This window comes from Trichechus manatus, unplaced genomic scaffold, assembly GCF_000243295.1.
Source record: "Trichechus manatus latirostris isolate Lorelei unplaced genomic scaffold, TriManLat1.0 scaffold00135, whole genome shotgun sequence".
Taxonomy (NCBI): domain Eukaryota; kingdom Metazoa; phylum Chordata; class Mammalia; order Sirenia; family Trichechidae; genus Trichechus; species Trichechus manatus.
This window is the reverse complement of record NW_004444071.1, coordinates 3,321,756-3,338,244: the sequence shown is the minus strand read 5'-3', so window position 1 is coordinate 3,338,244 and position 16,489 is coordinate 3,321,756. Positions and strand designations below refer to the sequence as shown.

The 16,489-nt window shown below is 42.4% G+C and overlaps 1 protein-coding gene across 2 annotated transcripts in view; it reads left to right on the top strand.

Annotated features, from left to right (window-relative positions):
- The window catches only part of MTMR12 (myotubularin related protein 12), a 78,154-nt gene extending 69,818 nt beyond the window's left edge, over positions 1-8,336 (top strand). Inside the window, exons 14-16 of one of the 2 annotated variants that reach the window (XM_023739487.1) lie at positions 697-864; positions 1,807-2,010; positions 7,005-8,336. In XM_023739487.1, the coding sequence (XP_023595255.1) occupies positions 697-864; positions 1,807-2,010; positions 7,005-7,079 (447 nt within the window). In that variant the 3' untranslated portion in view covers positions 7,080-8,336. Of the gene's footprint in view, positions 1-696; positions 865-1,806; positions 2,011-5,571 lie in introns of both variants that reach the window. The other variant, XM_023739486.1, reaches the window with a different exon arrangement.
- The last annotated feature ends 8,153 nt before the right edge of the window (positions 8,337-16,489 follow it).

The window sequence follows — 16,489 nt, the reverse complement described above, 5'->3', positions numbered from 1 at the left end:
TGGCCTTACCCCATACATAGCTGTAAAGGAGGCCTGTGGGTTAAACACAATTACGTTTTTGAGAAAATATGAGAAGCTCATTTTTGCTGCTTCTGCCTTTTCTGCTGGCTGCTTGCTTTTCTGAGCCTTATTGCGGAGTGTAGTCAGAAGGCTTCTCGTTCTAGCACAGCCTTCAGGACCAGCCCCTGGCTATTATGTGTGGACAGGCAAAATTCAAAATAGCAACTGTAATCGAGTACAGTTTGTTGTAGTACAGGTATACTAATGAGGAGAATGGAATTCTCTTTTTGGAGGATAACGTTATCACTTAATTGGAGTTCAGAGCTCACACTGCTATCATCAAAATCAGTGGCAGATGCTCATCTGTTAATGCTGTGCCATAATGAGATTTTAACCTATTTCATCTTTTAAAATGTCTTTTTGCATAGAAAGGTACTACCAGATACTGCTATTAATCCACAAGCATGTGATTTCAGTTGAGTATATTCATTGCTTGGAATGGGGTGGAGTTTTGAATCCCTGACTTGTGTTGTTTGGCCAGCACAATACTGTATACCTGAGTGACTCTAGCGCTCAGGCATGGTTCTTCCACAGCCAGTGAGATGGCTGTCCTCCCCAACCCCCGGTCCCCCAGTCTCCGGACAGCCCGAATTAGGCTCTGTGCGTGCTGAGTAACGTGTTCTTGTTTTTGTGTAGGTTCCCGTGTTCCTGCTCTTCCTAGATTGTGTGTGGCAGCTGGTACACCAGCATCCCCCAGCCTTTGAATTCACGGAGACTTACCTGACTGTTCTGTCAGATAGCCTGTACATACCTATTTTTAGCACCTTCTTCTTCAACTCACCTCATCAAAAAGATACTAACATGGTAAGAATTCCTCTTTCAGAGCCTGTGTCTCAAAGAAGCTGTGTCTCACCAGCAGGATGCCGTAATCTTGGTGATAAAAATGACATTTATGTAACACTGACTGTATACCAGGCAAGTGCCTTCTAGTAATATTTCATCCTCATAGCACCTATGGGGAATGTACTGTCATAATTCCTGAGGAAACTGAAGCACAGAGAGGGTAAGTAACTTGCCCAAGTTCACACAGCTAGTTAAGTATTGGCTCTAGGAGCAAGTGTTGGAGCCAGGGAATTAAGCAAAAATTAAAAGTTGTCCTTTTTAAAGACGGTTCAGACCAGATGTCTTCTCTTCCATTTGCCTGATGCCTGGAGTTACTCTGTGAAGAGAATGGCGAGAGGCAGAGCAGGGAAGCTAAGCGTTTGCTTTCTGTTTTAGACCGTTTTAGTCTCTCTTGAGGCTGTGCTCCAGAGGTTTCACTGTCTGTGTGACTCTCAGCGCTCTGACCAGCCGTCCGTTGCCCTCGGAGTTTGCTGGAGCTGGCCCTCCAGGAGGGATTTTACCAGCCCCCACAGTCAAGTGGAGAGACAGAACCTGGGATTCCCAGTCAGACAGCCTGGTTTCGGGTCCCAGCCGTGCCGCTCACCAGCTTTGTGAAGTCAGGCAGTTCACTTCAATTTTCTGAGCCTCAGTTTCCTCAAATGTAAAACTGGAAAAATAACACCCACCTCACAAGATTCTTATGAAAGTGCTCAACAGAGTGGCTGACCTGTGGTTAGCCGGAAAGTAATAAGTCCTTCTTCTCTCCCTCCCCACCCCCGCCACCCTCACCTAAAACCTTTAGTGAACAACTGCTGACGGTTGCATCCGTTAAAAGTGAAGTGCCCCTGACGGTTCAGTCTCCGGGCAGAGCAGGGGCACCATGCTGGTGCCTGTCTTTCAGAATTATGTGTTTGCTTTCCCCAGACTTCCCCAGGAAGCCATCGTGACCTGTGCTCGTTTGGGCAGGGTAGGGAAAGCCAGGATGCACAAAGCAAGCCTTTGAATCTGCTCACCGTGTGGGATTGGCATGTACAGTTTGAACCCAAAGCCCAGATGTTGTTCAGAAACCCTCTGTATGTGGAAAAGGCAAAACTGGACAAAAGCCAGCGGAAAGGAATGCGTTTCAAAGTAAGATGTCTGCATATCTAAACCCCCTTCATCTGCCCGGAGATCCCCATATATGTACAGATCAGTGTTGCATATGTATTTTGTCTGTCAAAGTGTGCTTTCCCCCTTGAAACAGCCTGCAGAGCCGAGATTTGTGACTGGCAAATTGTCAGGGCTCATTAGAGTCCTTTGTTTTCGGCAAATCAGCCTTTGCCCCGATAAGATATGGCCATTGCTTCATGTCACTCAGGATGCTGCTGCCACAGTAGTCATGCTGAGTGGAGTCGTGCCTGTCCCCCTTCCTGTGCGTGTGGTTAATAGACTAGAAGGAGCACTGACTGTATGGTTTTACTCTCAGTAGCTGCAGGTTCATGTTGGTAAACAGCATGACTCTTCTTAATTAGATATAATCGTAAACCACAGATCAGCAAGCTGCGTTTGTAAATGGCCATGTAGTCTCTGTCGCAACTACTTCACTCTGTTGTTGTAGTACAAAAGCAGTCATAGACAACATGTAAATCAATGGGTATGGCTGTGTTCCAGTAAAACTTTATTTACACGAACGCGGCGGGCCAGATTTGGTCTATGGCCTGTAGTTTGTTGGCCTGGGCTGTAGTTGCTGACTCATGCTGTAAACCACAAATGTCAAAGAATTAATTGGGTTCTCCTTCAGATATTTGTTCTTGATTTTACTGGTCATTATAACCCTAAACTTCCCTATATGATAAATTATTTCAATGGCATTTCCTAGCTCTGCTCCTGGCCCAGAGTTTCTCCCACAGGCCCCACAAAGAGGCGAGAGCAGTGTGGTAAATTCCAAGTCAGTGTGTGTCGCTGCCTTCACCACCTTGCCTTGCTTCCATCTGTCTGTGCTTGTGGAGTTCCAGGGAGCCTGGCTGTTTCTGGGTGGGAGTTAATTCCATCCTAAAGTGGATTAGAGACTTGGGTGAGCTAAAGATGTGGGCTGTTAAACAACTCAGAACTTTGCCCTTTCAAGGGTCCTGGGGCCTGAGGTAGAAGTTTCTGGTTCAACTTCTTTTTCTGTTGGCTTGGCCAGAATTGCCTTGAGCTCCAGACAGCTTGGCCAGAGCTCCGTTTTTCGTCAGTGTGTTGTGCCCCCTGGTGGCCGCATGCACACGTCTCGTGATAGCTGAGTTAAGCTCACAGAACGGCTCCGGAGCAGAGTTGGAAGGGACCAGCCTCAGAGACTGAGGCTCTGCCTTCTGAGACTGGATTTCATTTCTCTCCCCAGGTCCAGTTTTCCTAAGTGTGTCTTATCCTTGTAGGTGGGGCACATGATTTAGGCTGCAAGAGCAGACTGGTGGGAGATGTTGGAGCCGAAGGGCTGAAGAATCTCAGATTGCACCTAATAAAGCAGAGTGGGGGCTGGGACAACAAGGAACTTTGAAGCATTTGAGTAAGACAACCAGATGTCAGGTTTGGGGCACCATGTTGAGTGGACAGATGGCCTTGAAGAAGTTCTGTAGACTCTGAAGACACTGTAGATGAAGAAAAGGAAGTGCTGCTTTGTGAATTGCCACGTGAGCTATACGGATTCTGGTCAGGTGTACAGTCTCAACTTCGGCCTCTGGCTTGTTCGGGCTTTGGGCACATGGTACTGTGCCCACCTTGGTCCATCTAGAACATTCCATTCACTTAGGAGCTCCTTATAAGATTGAGAGAATGGGACTGGAGCCAGACTATGTTTGAAACCATATTTGGCCCTTGGACTCCATCCCTTGTTTCCTCCTCTGTAAAATGGGGTGATAATAGTGAGTACCTCAGAGGGTTTGAGAAGTAGTAAGCACTCAGTGATGAGTAGTTTTCGTCTGCATTCCCTGGTCCCCTCAACCCACCTGACTCAGCTTGATCACTATGGAGAAGGGAGGCCAGCTGGCTCCTGGCCTTTGTCTCCTATCCTGGGATGGAGAGTCAGAAATCATGGTACTCTGTGAGTCACAGTATTGTGGATGATTTTGCTTTCTTCCTTTTACTTTGTTATTCCATATTCTATAATAAAAAAATATTTCCTTTATAATAAAGAATACTTTTTTTAAAAAAGAAAGAACCTCTGGCAGAAATAGAGAGTTTTAGGGCTAGCCTATAAAATTTTTTATCTACTCTTAGTTCAAATGAACATCTCAGGAGCAAAAGAGTTGGAGAGAAGCAGCTTCTCCCCGTATTTTTTACTTCTCTTTTGGGCACTTTACTCATCTTTACAGCCCAATCACAGTGCACCCCCAAATATAATGCCTTGCTTTTGCTGCAGATAGAATTACTCAGGGAAAAAAATGTAAATGCTGTCACCTTTTCTACTCCATGCAGATTGTCAAACAAGGACGTCTGGCCAGCTTCGCTGGTTCCTCACATTCCTTTTGCTCCCACTTGCCTCTGCTCACTTTGCCCAAAAAAAAAATCTTTATGTCTTAGACTTAAACTCCCATTGAGTGCCTGGTAATCTGCGGTTATTTCATTAAAATGATAGAATCTTCAGGTAGTTGTCACTGCTTCCTCACAGGTGTTCAGAATATTGTAGAAGCCAATAGCCCTAAAATTCTCCAAAGAGGAAACATTTTACTTCCATCCAAAAATGATTAGGTATCACCCCCAAACTCCCCTAAACCATCAACCTACCTTAAGTTAAACTTGTTCTTCGAGAGTTTTTTGTGTACTTTTATACCCCTGTTACAGGGGAGGGAGCCCTGGTGGCACAGTGGTTAAGAGCTATGGCTGCTAACCAAAAGGTCAGCAGTTCAAATCTGCTCCTTGGAAACCCTGTGGGGCAGTTCTACTTTGTCCTTTAGGGTTGCTATGAGTTGGAATCAACTCAACAGCAACGGGTTATTACAGGGGAGAAGGCGCTCTGGTGGCCCAGTGGTTAAGTCCTCTGCTAACCAAAAGTTTGGCCGTTTGAACCCACCAGCCACTCCACAGGAGAAAGATGTGGCAGTCTGCTCCCATAAAGATTTATAGCCTTGGATACCCTATGGGACAGTTCTACTCTGTCCTATAGTTTGCTGAGCCAGCATCAACTTGTGGCAGTGGTTTTGGTTTGGTTTTTGGTATTGCAGGGCTGAGTCCCTGGGTGACACAAATGATTAAGCACTGGAGTGCTAGCTGAAAAATGGGCAGTTCGAACCCACCCAGAGGCATCTCGGAAGACTGGCCTGGCAATCTGCTTCTGAAAGTTCACAGCCTTGAAAACTCCATAGACCAGTTCTGCTTAGCACAGGTGGGGTCGCCATGAGTTGGAATCAAGCAGCAACTACCAACAAAATTACAGAGAGTAGAGTATTAAAAGCTTAACTCTTTGTGTCAAAGCATGTGTCTCTGCAAGCTCCCATACGCACCTGGGTCCGCCCATGTGTTTACACATACAGCGTACATGTAACATTTGCATCATATGAATAAACAAACTCCACTTCCCTGTGTATGTTATAGTATTTTAATGAATTTGCCTTCACAAGGCAATTCTGATGTCTCCTGATACCTGCTAAAACAGTTATGCACTGTTTTCGATGGTAACAGCTGTAACTCTTCCTCTTATGTTAACCAGAGGTTTTCATTTGTTTTCTCTCAAAGCATCAACGACAACTTTCTTTGCCACTCACCCAATCGAAATCATCTCCCAAAAGAGGATTTTTCAGGGAAGAAACAGATCATTTAATTAAAAACCTTCTGGGCAAGAGAATTAGCAAACTTATTAATTCTTCTGATGAGCTGCAAGACAACTTTCGAGAGTTCTACGACAGCTGGCATAGCAAACCTACCGACTACCATGGTTTGTTGTTGCCGTACATAGAGGGACCAGAAATCAAAGTCTGGGCTCAGAGGTACTTGCGTTGGATTCCAGAAGCCCAGATCCTAGGTGGTGGCAGAGTGGCCACTCTGAGCAAACTCTTGGAAATTATGGAGGAAGTACAGATCTTACAAGAGAAAATAGACGAGAAACACCACAGCCAGGTGGCCCTCCAGGCAGAGGCCTCCTCCCTGCTGAGGAATTCCGCCCGCCTGTCCTCTCTGTTTCCTTTCGCTTTGCTCCAGCGGTATTCCTCTAAGCCAGTCTTACCTACCAGTGGTTGGAAAGCCTTGGGAGATGAAGAAGATTTGGCCAAACGAGAAGATGAGTTTGTGGATCTAGGAGACGTGTGACTTGTTTCCTCAGTTATTGTAAAAAAGGAATGTTGAAGATTGGGACAGGAGTCAGACACATTTGATCTCTGGATTGGTGTGTCACGCTGAAGCTTCATACTGGGAGGGTCATTGCCTGTTGCTGTGTTGGAGTAAACCTGGGCCTTCAGGAAAAGAGCTGGTTCTCATTTTTCTTCATGGTCGCGAAAGGCCATGCAATTAAAACCATATGCCTAGTATTGTTAAATGAGAGGGATTACTACTTGACCCGTGCAAGGATTGTGGCCGTTTTCTGATGCATAAGTGTTACACGGAACCTACAATGGCTGGTTTACTAACTAAAAAGGGCTTTGTAAGATATTCTTGAACTTGATACTTTCTTCAGATGCTTTCCATGCCAAGAAAATTTATCCAGTCATTGGGAATAGTCAATTTCTCTATAACCCATCTCAATTAGAAGCAAGTGCAGTTTTACATGATACTTGTATGGTCAATTGAATGATTCAAATAGAGGTATTAGGATGTATGGCATTTGTCTAAACAAACTGTTCTTAGCATTTTTCCTGTCTACCCCACTTGCCTGTAGGAAAACTGGGGAAACTCCCTGTGTCACTCACTCTAGTTCCAGACCCTCCTTTCTAGACTGTGTCACGTTGTGCATGGGTGGTGGGCTGACATGTGCTGACACCTCCAGGACTTTCCCTGCCTGCTCTGGACCATGCCCTCCATGCCCCCTGCCTTGGTGCACATAGCTCCAGTTTCTTGCTGCTAAACCTAGTGTTCAGCTGGGGGAATATTTTTGGTTTGCCCAGGGGAGCTTCCATTCTTCTGGAGTCTCTCGGTGTTGGCAATTAATTGCTTTGTCTTTTTCTAATGCATGCCAGGGCTCCAGAGCATTTGTGGCGTGGCCCTCTGTAGCAACCGCTCAGATGGTTTCCTCACACTGTCTGCTGCCCTGACAGACACACAAGGTAGGACCACCTTTGAATGTGGCTTTCATAGGAAAGCAGTTAAACATAAATGTCAGAAGTGATGATTATCATATAGTACCTCAGTGATTTAAAAAGCCATAGAAGAAACTTGATTATGCCTGATATCCTTCTTGGATCTGCTGTCTAAATGATATATATTTTTTAATGCAGGAAAGCACACTTTGTAAGGACCAGTTTTTTAATTCTGAATGGAACCCTGTCAAATCCCACAAGAGGAAGAAACAAAAAAAATCTCATGCTAGACTGTTTCAAACTGAACGTTTGCCTTTTATATACGTTTGCTCTCCAATATAGATCCCAATTTGAATATTAACTGTTTAGAAAAACTTTCAGTTGCTCAAGGGAAGTAAGAAATCTTAAAAGTATTGACAAAGAGGAGTTTCTAAGTTTGCACTGAATCGTTTGGTACATACAGCGAATTGTTTTGCTGTTCTCCTTACTCCATGTTAGGTTGGTCTGCTAGGAGGACAGATTTGAGGGGAGGGCAGGATTCACGCATCGGAGGGCCAAACACATGTCAAGCTTTGGTCGCCTTAGGCATCTTGCTAGTGAAGTCAGTGTTAGGCTTGCAGTAGGGATTTTAAAAATACACTAGTTCTTTAGCCACTTTCACATATGTCCTATGGGCCTTCTTAAACTAGCACTAACCTCCACTTCTCTGCCCCGTTGCCTCCCAAATACACTATGGAACTAACTATTTTTGTTACCATATTATGAATATTTATACGGTAGCCTCTTGAGTCTTAGGATCGTAGTGATTTTCATTCCAAAAATGCCCGGTGTCATGCTTTACACTCCACAAAGTATGGTTTAAAGGCACAAGGTCATGGCTGTTGTCACACCAGTTGAATGTGCATTGAAATATTTTTCTACGATTTTTTTTAAAAACTGCAATAGAAAAATAAGGAAGCTGTTGTAACGTGAGGTCATGACAATTTACTTATTTATATTTGAAGTCAGATTTCTATAACTTGTATTTGTGTACAGAATTCTCAGTGGGTTTATATATTGTGAAATTTTTATGCAAGATTGAGAGGTGAGTTATGCTTAACAGTTAAAGCTAAAATGAGACCATTGACTTTGTTGAAAACGCTGCACTGTGCAAGTTTGGAAATGTACATTAATTTACTGTATATAATATCTTGAGTTTGTTTATACCTCCGAGTTTTTACACTGAAGATAAACTAGCTTTAATTAAATTCAAAACTTTCCTTTTTTTTTTTTTTCCCCAAGGGAATAAGCTGTTGGGCTAAATCTGTATAAATGTGCTTTTTATTTTCTCAATGTACAACAAAACTTTATACTTGTATCTCACTGCATCATATCTGATTGCAGAAATTAAAGCACAATTTAAAAACAGTACTGTATTTGGTGTGGTTGGTATAACACATGGAGTCATTACTTTCATTTATTCAGGAATTTTGTCTTTTTTTTTTGTACTTTAGATGAAGGTTTACAGAGCAAACTAGCTTCTCATTAAACAGTACACGCATTATTTTGTGACATTGGTTACCAACCCCATGACATGTCAAACTCTATCTTCTTGACCTTGGATTCCCTATTACCAGCTTTCCCGTCCCTTCCTGCCTTCTAGTCCTCTAGTCCTTACCCCTGGGCTCGTGTGCCCCTTTAGTTTCGTTTTGTTTTATGGGCCTGTCTAATCTTTGGCCGAAAGGTGAGTCTCAGGAGTGACTTCATTACTCAGCTATAAGGGTGTCCGGGGGCCATATTCCTGGGTTTCTCCAAGTCTCTCGGGTCAGTAAGTCTGGTCTTTTTTGTGAGTTAGAATTTTGTTCTACATTTTTCTCTAGCTCTATCCGGGACCCTCTGTTGTGATCCCTGTCAGCAGTCGGTGGTGGTAGCTGGGCACCATCTAGTTGTACTGGACTCAGTCTGGTGGAGGTCGTGGTAGTTGTAATCCGTTAGTCCTTTGGACTAATCGTTCCCTTATGTCTTTAGTTTTCTTCATTCTCCCTTGCTCCCGACAGGGTGAGACCAGTGGAGTATCTTAGATGGCCGCTCACAAACTTTTAAGACCCCAGACACTACTCACCAAAGTAGAGTGTGGAACATTTTCTTTATAAACTATGTTATGCCAATTGAGCTAGATGTTCCCTGAGACCATGGTCCCCACACATTCAGGAAATGTTTTTAAGCATGTGCAAGGTGCCAGAAAGAAACCCTGGGTGATGCAAATGATTAAGCACCCTACTACTAACTGAAAGGTTGGCAGTTTGAACCTACCCAGAGGTGCCTTGGAAGAAAGACCTGGTGATCTGCTTCTAAAAGATCACAGCCATGAAAACCCAGTGGAGTGCAGTTCTACTCTGCACACATGGGGTCACCGTGAGTTGGAATCGAATCAAAGTCAACTGGTTTGGTTTTGGTTTACTAGGTGTCGGGGGAGTGGGAAGTACCACAGCAGCAAGTAAGTCTAGACTCTGCTCTCTTGGAGTTAACATTCTTTTTGTGTGTGTGTGTGTGTGTGTGTGTGTGTGTGGCGGGGGGGGAGGTTGGGGTTGGTAAGAGGAGGACAAATAACCAAATAAATAATTAAAATTTTAGGTGGTAATAAAATTAGCTGAAGAAAAACAAAATAGGGTGGGAGGTCCTTTCAGGTGACTAAAGGAAAGGGGTTTTAAAAATTCCTGATTAAATCTTGCTGCCTCTCTGCTTTAATGGAAATATATAAAACTAGAATTTGATGTTATTGCTGGAAGAGATCTGAGTTCATTTAAACCACAAGAGAGAGAAAAGGCTTTGTTTTTTCTTCCAGAGAGGACAAGCAAGATGATTTATGGGTAGGATTTTTTTTCTAATTAGTTTTAACACTTATAGATTGAGATATTTCACTTGTCTTTGTTCTGAGAAGTTCCATTTATTTGACCTTTCTTATTCTGCATCTCTTTTCCTTTCCCTGAGGATGAAAGGTGGCTGCCCACTCCTCGGCTCGTTTCCCCATCCTTTCCGATCTGTCCAGGTCCACCTTCATATGTCCAGAAAGACATGCCTGGAGTTTAATAAGCCCTCGTTTACTACCTTCTTTTCAGGTATTTTAATTCTTTGATATTTTTATTAAATTCCCACGTAGTAGTTATGACCCTATAGTTTAGCACTTGTCTTATTTTCCACCTTTGTTTATCTCTTGGATGTTTTGTGGACTCACCTGTCTCTGACTCTCAGTTTTGCTTGTTCCTTGGTTTCCAGGTGAAGGCCCATCTTCCACATTTAATGGGAGGGGGAGATTCATGGGGAGTAAAGAGTGGGGCATTTTCCGTTTAATGTGAAATGGGGAGGAGGGATGCTTCTGTGGAGAAGAGACTCCTGGCCCCTGTGTGTTCGTGTCACCTCCAGTCATTAAGGAATTGAGGGCCAAGCAAGCCAGAACTGAAGCCTGTTTCTGAGTACCGCCTGTAGGCGTGGTCAATACTCAACAAGGAAAAAGTCTCTGAACTGTGGTTGTGCCCCACTGTGGCCTTATTTATAAAGTTGTCCCTGGAGCAGGACAAACTGGAACTGAGCACCCAGGATCCTCCTGCCCTGCTACAGGGACAGGATCTGTAGTGACACACGGCCTTACCATGGTGACCTTCCACATAGGCCCTTCCAACACCTTCCCCAACACACACGCACACACACACAAAATGCAGCCCTTAAAAACATTAGGTTGGGCATGGGAGAGGGAAGACGTTGTTGGTGCCATGGGTTCCAGTATAACCAGGGATGTGCTTGTACGTGAACATGTGGATAACCAGATCACCCATGGTTAATACAAAATGTCGTCAGCTGTCATTGAGTTGGCCCCCACACAACAAAATAAAATGCTTCCCGGTCCTGCACCATCCCCAGATTGGTTGCTGATCAGACCATTGTGATCCATAGGTTTTCACTGGCTGATTTTTGGAAGTAGATTGCCAGGCCTTTCTTCCTAGTTCATTTTAGCCTGGAAGCTCCATGGAAACCTGTTAATCATAGCAACACACAAGCCTCCACTGACAGACAAGTAGTGGCTATGCATGAGGTGCTTTGGCTGGGAATCAAACTAGGGTCTTCTGCATGGAAGGCAAGAACCTACCACCGAAGCACCACTGCCCCCTAGAACAAAATAAATGTTTTAAATACCATTTATATATTGAGGGATAAAGTAACGTGTCCAAGTGTTTTTTGTCTTTAAAAACACGGACATCTTGGCCTATTTTGTGGTTAGACCCAGGCTTGTTTTTTTTTTTTTAATTTTCCTATTATACCATCTGCCTTTAGCAATTAAGGGATATGAAGTATATAATCATATGGAAAAATACACAGTAAGCTTTTGGGCCTTTTTTTAACTTTCCAGTTTTGCTAGCTAGTCCAGTTTTTGTTAAGCAATTTCCTTTTTCTTCTAATTAATAGACTTTTTTTTTTTAGAGCTGTTTTAGGTTTATAGAAAAATTGAGCAGTTTCGTACCGAGAAGTCCCATATATACTTTTTTTTTTTTAATTTACACTGAAAATTGCTTTCATAAAAGGCTGTGTGGCCCTGAATCTTTTTATGAACCCGAGTGGAGGACTTTACAATTCTTTATTATCTTCAGAGAAGTTTGGGGCCACGTGAATTTATTGCTCATTTATCCCCAGCACTGAAAGGGCACAAGTGCATATCATTGTTGGGTAGGGAAGGAATGCAGATTGGCTACATTTTATCCCTAGAGATTGACCTTGAGGACCTGGGCTTGGAATGCTACTGCAGTAGCCTCAAGAAGAATATTAAAAACAGCCTCTCCCCACACTAATCTAGAGTCGAAAAAAGAAGAGGTTGCCTGGGGGTGAGGGATGGGGACAGGATGGACTAGCAAGGGCATGAAAGAATCTTCTTGAACGATAGTAGTATTCTGTATCTTGATAAGGATTTGGTTTATGCACGTGTATCTCAAACTCAGGGAATGTACATTTGAGATTTGTATGTTTCATTGTATTTAAATTTTATATCAAAAGAAGAAAAAGCAAATATTAAACTCTAGTTAATGATACTCCCACTGACTTATTTAGGAGGATGTGTATTAATGTCTGTGGTTTACTTGGAATGGTACCAAAAATAAAATGGATTAATGGATGGATCAAGGGATAGAGATAACTACATATATGATAAAGCAAAAGTATAGAGAAATGTCAGCAGTATGATCCCGAGGTAGGTATATGGGAGTACGGGTATTCATTTAAAATTCTTTCAGCTTTGCTATATGTTTGAAAGTTTTCATAATAAAATGCTGGGAAAATTTTTAAAATCTTTCACAAATTAATTATAAACAGAATTGGAAAGAAAAAAAAGTGTCCATGGTAGTATATCGATGCTTTATGAGAAAAGAAAAGCTTATCCTTATCAAACTATCGGGGGGGTATTCGAGCCTTGTCCACTAGAAGGATATAATGGAACTTGGAAAAGGAATTAGAATGTTCATGTGTTCCCCCTCTGCCCTTAAACTCCCTTTTTCTATTTCCACTGTCTCTGCATCATCATTTCCTGTTGCCTGGGCCATTATAATAGATTTCCTTTCTCTCTGCTTTTGGGTCCTTCCCTCGTCTCATGTAGCTTATAAACTGCTGCCAGATGAATCTTCCTAAAGTAGTCATGTCATTTTTTGGCTCAAAAATCATTAATTTGGTGGGTCCATTAGAACTCTAGGTTGCAGTAACTTTAGCCAAAAAAGAGGGATCATTTTGTGTGGGAGAGTTCAGGTCAAGGATGCTGTTGGGCCTCAGTGCTCAAAGGCCATGAAGTCTTTTCTCAGAGTGATTTTTGTTTCTCTTTCTTGTCTTTCCAGTAAAGCCATTGGAACAAAAACTCCCACAACTCTGTTTTCAAGAGACCAGTCTGACTGAAGCTGGAATCTTGATCCTCCAAATTCCTGGGGAAGGGAGTGTGATTCATCTAGGGCCAAGGCAGGGTCTTAATAGAGGACTTAATAGAGGACTGCTTCCACTAACTCTGTGGGTCCATATGTGTAGGTTCACGGTACAAAGACTTTTTGAGAGCTACAACCACTACAATTAGAATGCTCCTTGGAAGTGAGGATAGTGAGACTTCGGCTCATTTGCTTTGGACATGTCATCAGGAAAGACCAATCACTAGAAAAGGACATCATGTTTGGTAAAGTAGAGGGTCAGTAAAAATGAGAGAAACACTCAGTGAGATGGATTGACACAATACCTTCAACAATGGACACAAACATACCAACAATCATGAAGATGGCGCAGGACCGGGCAACATTTCATTCTGTTATGTATAAGGCCACCATCATGAGTCAGAGCCAACTCTGGGGCAGATAAGCAACCAGTTACGGAAACCCCATGTGTGTCAGAATAGAACTGTGCTCCATAGGGTTTTCAATGGCTGGTTTTTCAGAAGCAGATCTCCGGGCCTTTCTTCCAAGGTGCCTCTGAGTGGACTCAAACTTCCAACCTTTTGGTTGTAACCAAGCAACCATTTGCACCACCCAGGGACTATCTGGAGCAGCTATACCTTCCAAACCTGGGCCTACATGGGACAGCCCAGAACAAAAGGAAACTATTAACCCCCAAACACGCAAACACAAAGATTTAACTGGCTAGGGAAACGAAAATTTACCTGGTTCTTCTTTAGAATCTCCTGCAACAAGGAAAACACAACAAAAATGAAAATCTCCATGGTTCATTCTGTGGGAGGACCTCATGAACAAGGCACAGAAATCTGGGGAAAGGAGCACGGAATTGTGTACTGTGCCCCAGCTCCGAAGCTGGAGAGTTTGTACTTTAGCAGAAGCTTTTATCACAGCATAACATTTAGCTGCCAGCCCTGAATAATAGCTAAATGGTGATCATAATAGATGATTTACTATTAGTAACCGTCTCATTCATCTTATATAGGGCTCTGGAACATCTAGGAGCACTGTGTGGAATAGAGTGAACTAAATAGTGAGCTCTACGCTGTCAGTGGGAAAAGGCTGTCCTAAGGCAAACTTTTTCTGTGAAAGACCAAATAGCAAATATTTTAGGCTTTCCAGGCCTTACATTGTCTGTCACAACTGCTCATCTCTGACATGGTAGTATGAAAGCAGCCATAGACAATGGATAAAAGAATGTGTGTGGCTGTGTTCCAATAAAACTTTATTTTCAACAGGTGTCAGGCTACATTTGGTCCACAGCCATAGATGGCTGATCCCTACTCTAGGCTGACCCCAAGTGCTTACCCTTATTAATGCTTTTATGAGTCAAATAGGAAAGGGAAATCTTTGATTTTACCTAATCAAATGTACCTTATGATATATGCTTTTTTGGTATCTTGTTTTAGAAGTCTTTCCCAACTCCTAGGCTATAAAATATTGTTAATTTTCTTCTATCAGCTTTATAGTTTTGTCTTTTATATTTGGGTTTTGAATTCATATAGATTCTACTTTGCATATCATAAAATAGAAATCCTATTTTTTTTTCTTTATACAATGAAACCTGTGAGAGTCAGAACTCGCTGGGACTGCCTAGTTTTTCTGGGTCTCGCAAGTTTTCTGCCTTTGACGGTACAGTCTTAACATTTTTCTGTTGCTCTCTATTAGTGGAAAATATTTGAGTTTTCCTTCTCTGACAGATTTCCACCTTCCACAGTTTCCATCTTTCATGGGTTTTACTGTAGCGAGCCAATATTCTCTGTATCACCTACTGAACAGTCTCTGGTAGACTGAATTATTAGCTTTAATTCTGGACTACTCTGTAGTGTTTTTATACATCCACATCCTTGCCATAGCTCATTGTGGGCAGAGTTTACTTTTCCAATGCTTGACCTTGTGATTTGTTTTGGTTAATAAGATAATAAAGAACAACACAACACGTGGCTTGAAATGTGCCTGGTAGTTCAGCTTGCCCTTTTTTGCTCCTACACGAGAAGAACATGTCCTGGGTAGCCACTAGTCCAAGGGGGTTGAAAGACAGGTGGAGCAAACCTGGACCCAACCTGCAGCTTGGAGTCAAGCCCAGCTGAGCCCAGGCTAGATCAACTGAATCCCAGCCAATCCAGAGACAGGAATAAGAAAAAAATTCTTATTGTTGTTTTCCACTGTGTTTTGGCGTAGTTTGTTATGCAGCATTATGGTGAAATAGCTGACGGATACACCATCCTTTCCGCATTGATTTGTTACCCTTTTCCTAGACAATGTCTCTAGCCAACACGTTTCTGCTACTATAGATATTGTTGCCATCTCTTTTGATACCACTGAAGTCCCCAGAAAGATACTGTTCTGCGTGTTATAATCTTTTCTTGAAATAGTCTCGGAATGAGTTTCCCAATGATTAAGCCAGAGGTCATTTTTTTCCTTTAAATTTTCTTCATTTGATATTTTTTCAAATTATAAAAGTAATACATGCTGTGTAAAAAAATTAAATATTATAAACAGGAATATTGAAAAGCTAATAATTTCTCAATGTGCGCTTTACCCTCTCATCCCGCTCACTTAGAGTAACCAACATTCACAGCCTATGGGCCTCCTTCCACACCCTCTCCTTGCTCACACAGATGTGTTTGTATGTGTTCAAGCGTATTTACGCCTGTATAGAGGTTTAATTTGCTTTGGCTGAAATGGCCTCATACTTACTCTACTCTGCAAGGTTTTTTTTCCACTTAATTTATTGTGGACATAGCTACAAGTCAGTAGATGGATCTAAAAGCATTCTGTTAAAATGCATTTGTGCATATTGTTGTTGTTGGATGCAATCAAGTTGATTCAGACTCATAATGACCCTGTATCACAGAGTAAAACTGCTCATAGGGTTTTGTAGGCTGTAATCTTTACAGGAGCAGATCGATAGGTCTTTTCTCCCTCACAGCTGCTGGTGGGTTCTAACCACTGACCTTTCAATTAGCAGCTGAGCACTTAACCATTGTGTCACTGGGGCTCCTTACCAGGGCTCCTTACATATATGCATAAACATGATTTTCATAAATAGGATCACATTATATATGCTAAAGTTCTTTTTTTTTTTGTAGTCTTCATTTTTTCTTTTTGTTTCTTGTCTTCCCTTTTCCTTTTACCTTCTCTTCTCTGCCACATGTCAACCTGAGGTGTTATCCTTTTATATTTTCTCCACACTCACATAATAACATACAAACATACATAAATATTAGACTGAGCCAATATGAAATTGCCAATACTTGACTGTTTTTACTTACAAAAAGGACTATTTCATATGGTTCCAACCGTAAATTTTGTGAGGTGTTGCTTATGCCACATCTCTTCAGCTTGTTTTTCCTGCTCATCAAACTCCTGTAAATCAGGTGGTAGAGTTCTCATGCATTTCTCTGTGGCCGCTCAGAGAACATCATTAAGGGTATTTTGGCAGCCTCTTCAAGCCCATGCCTAATGCTTCAGCTCTCT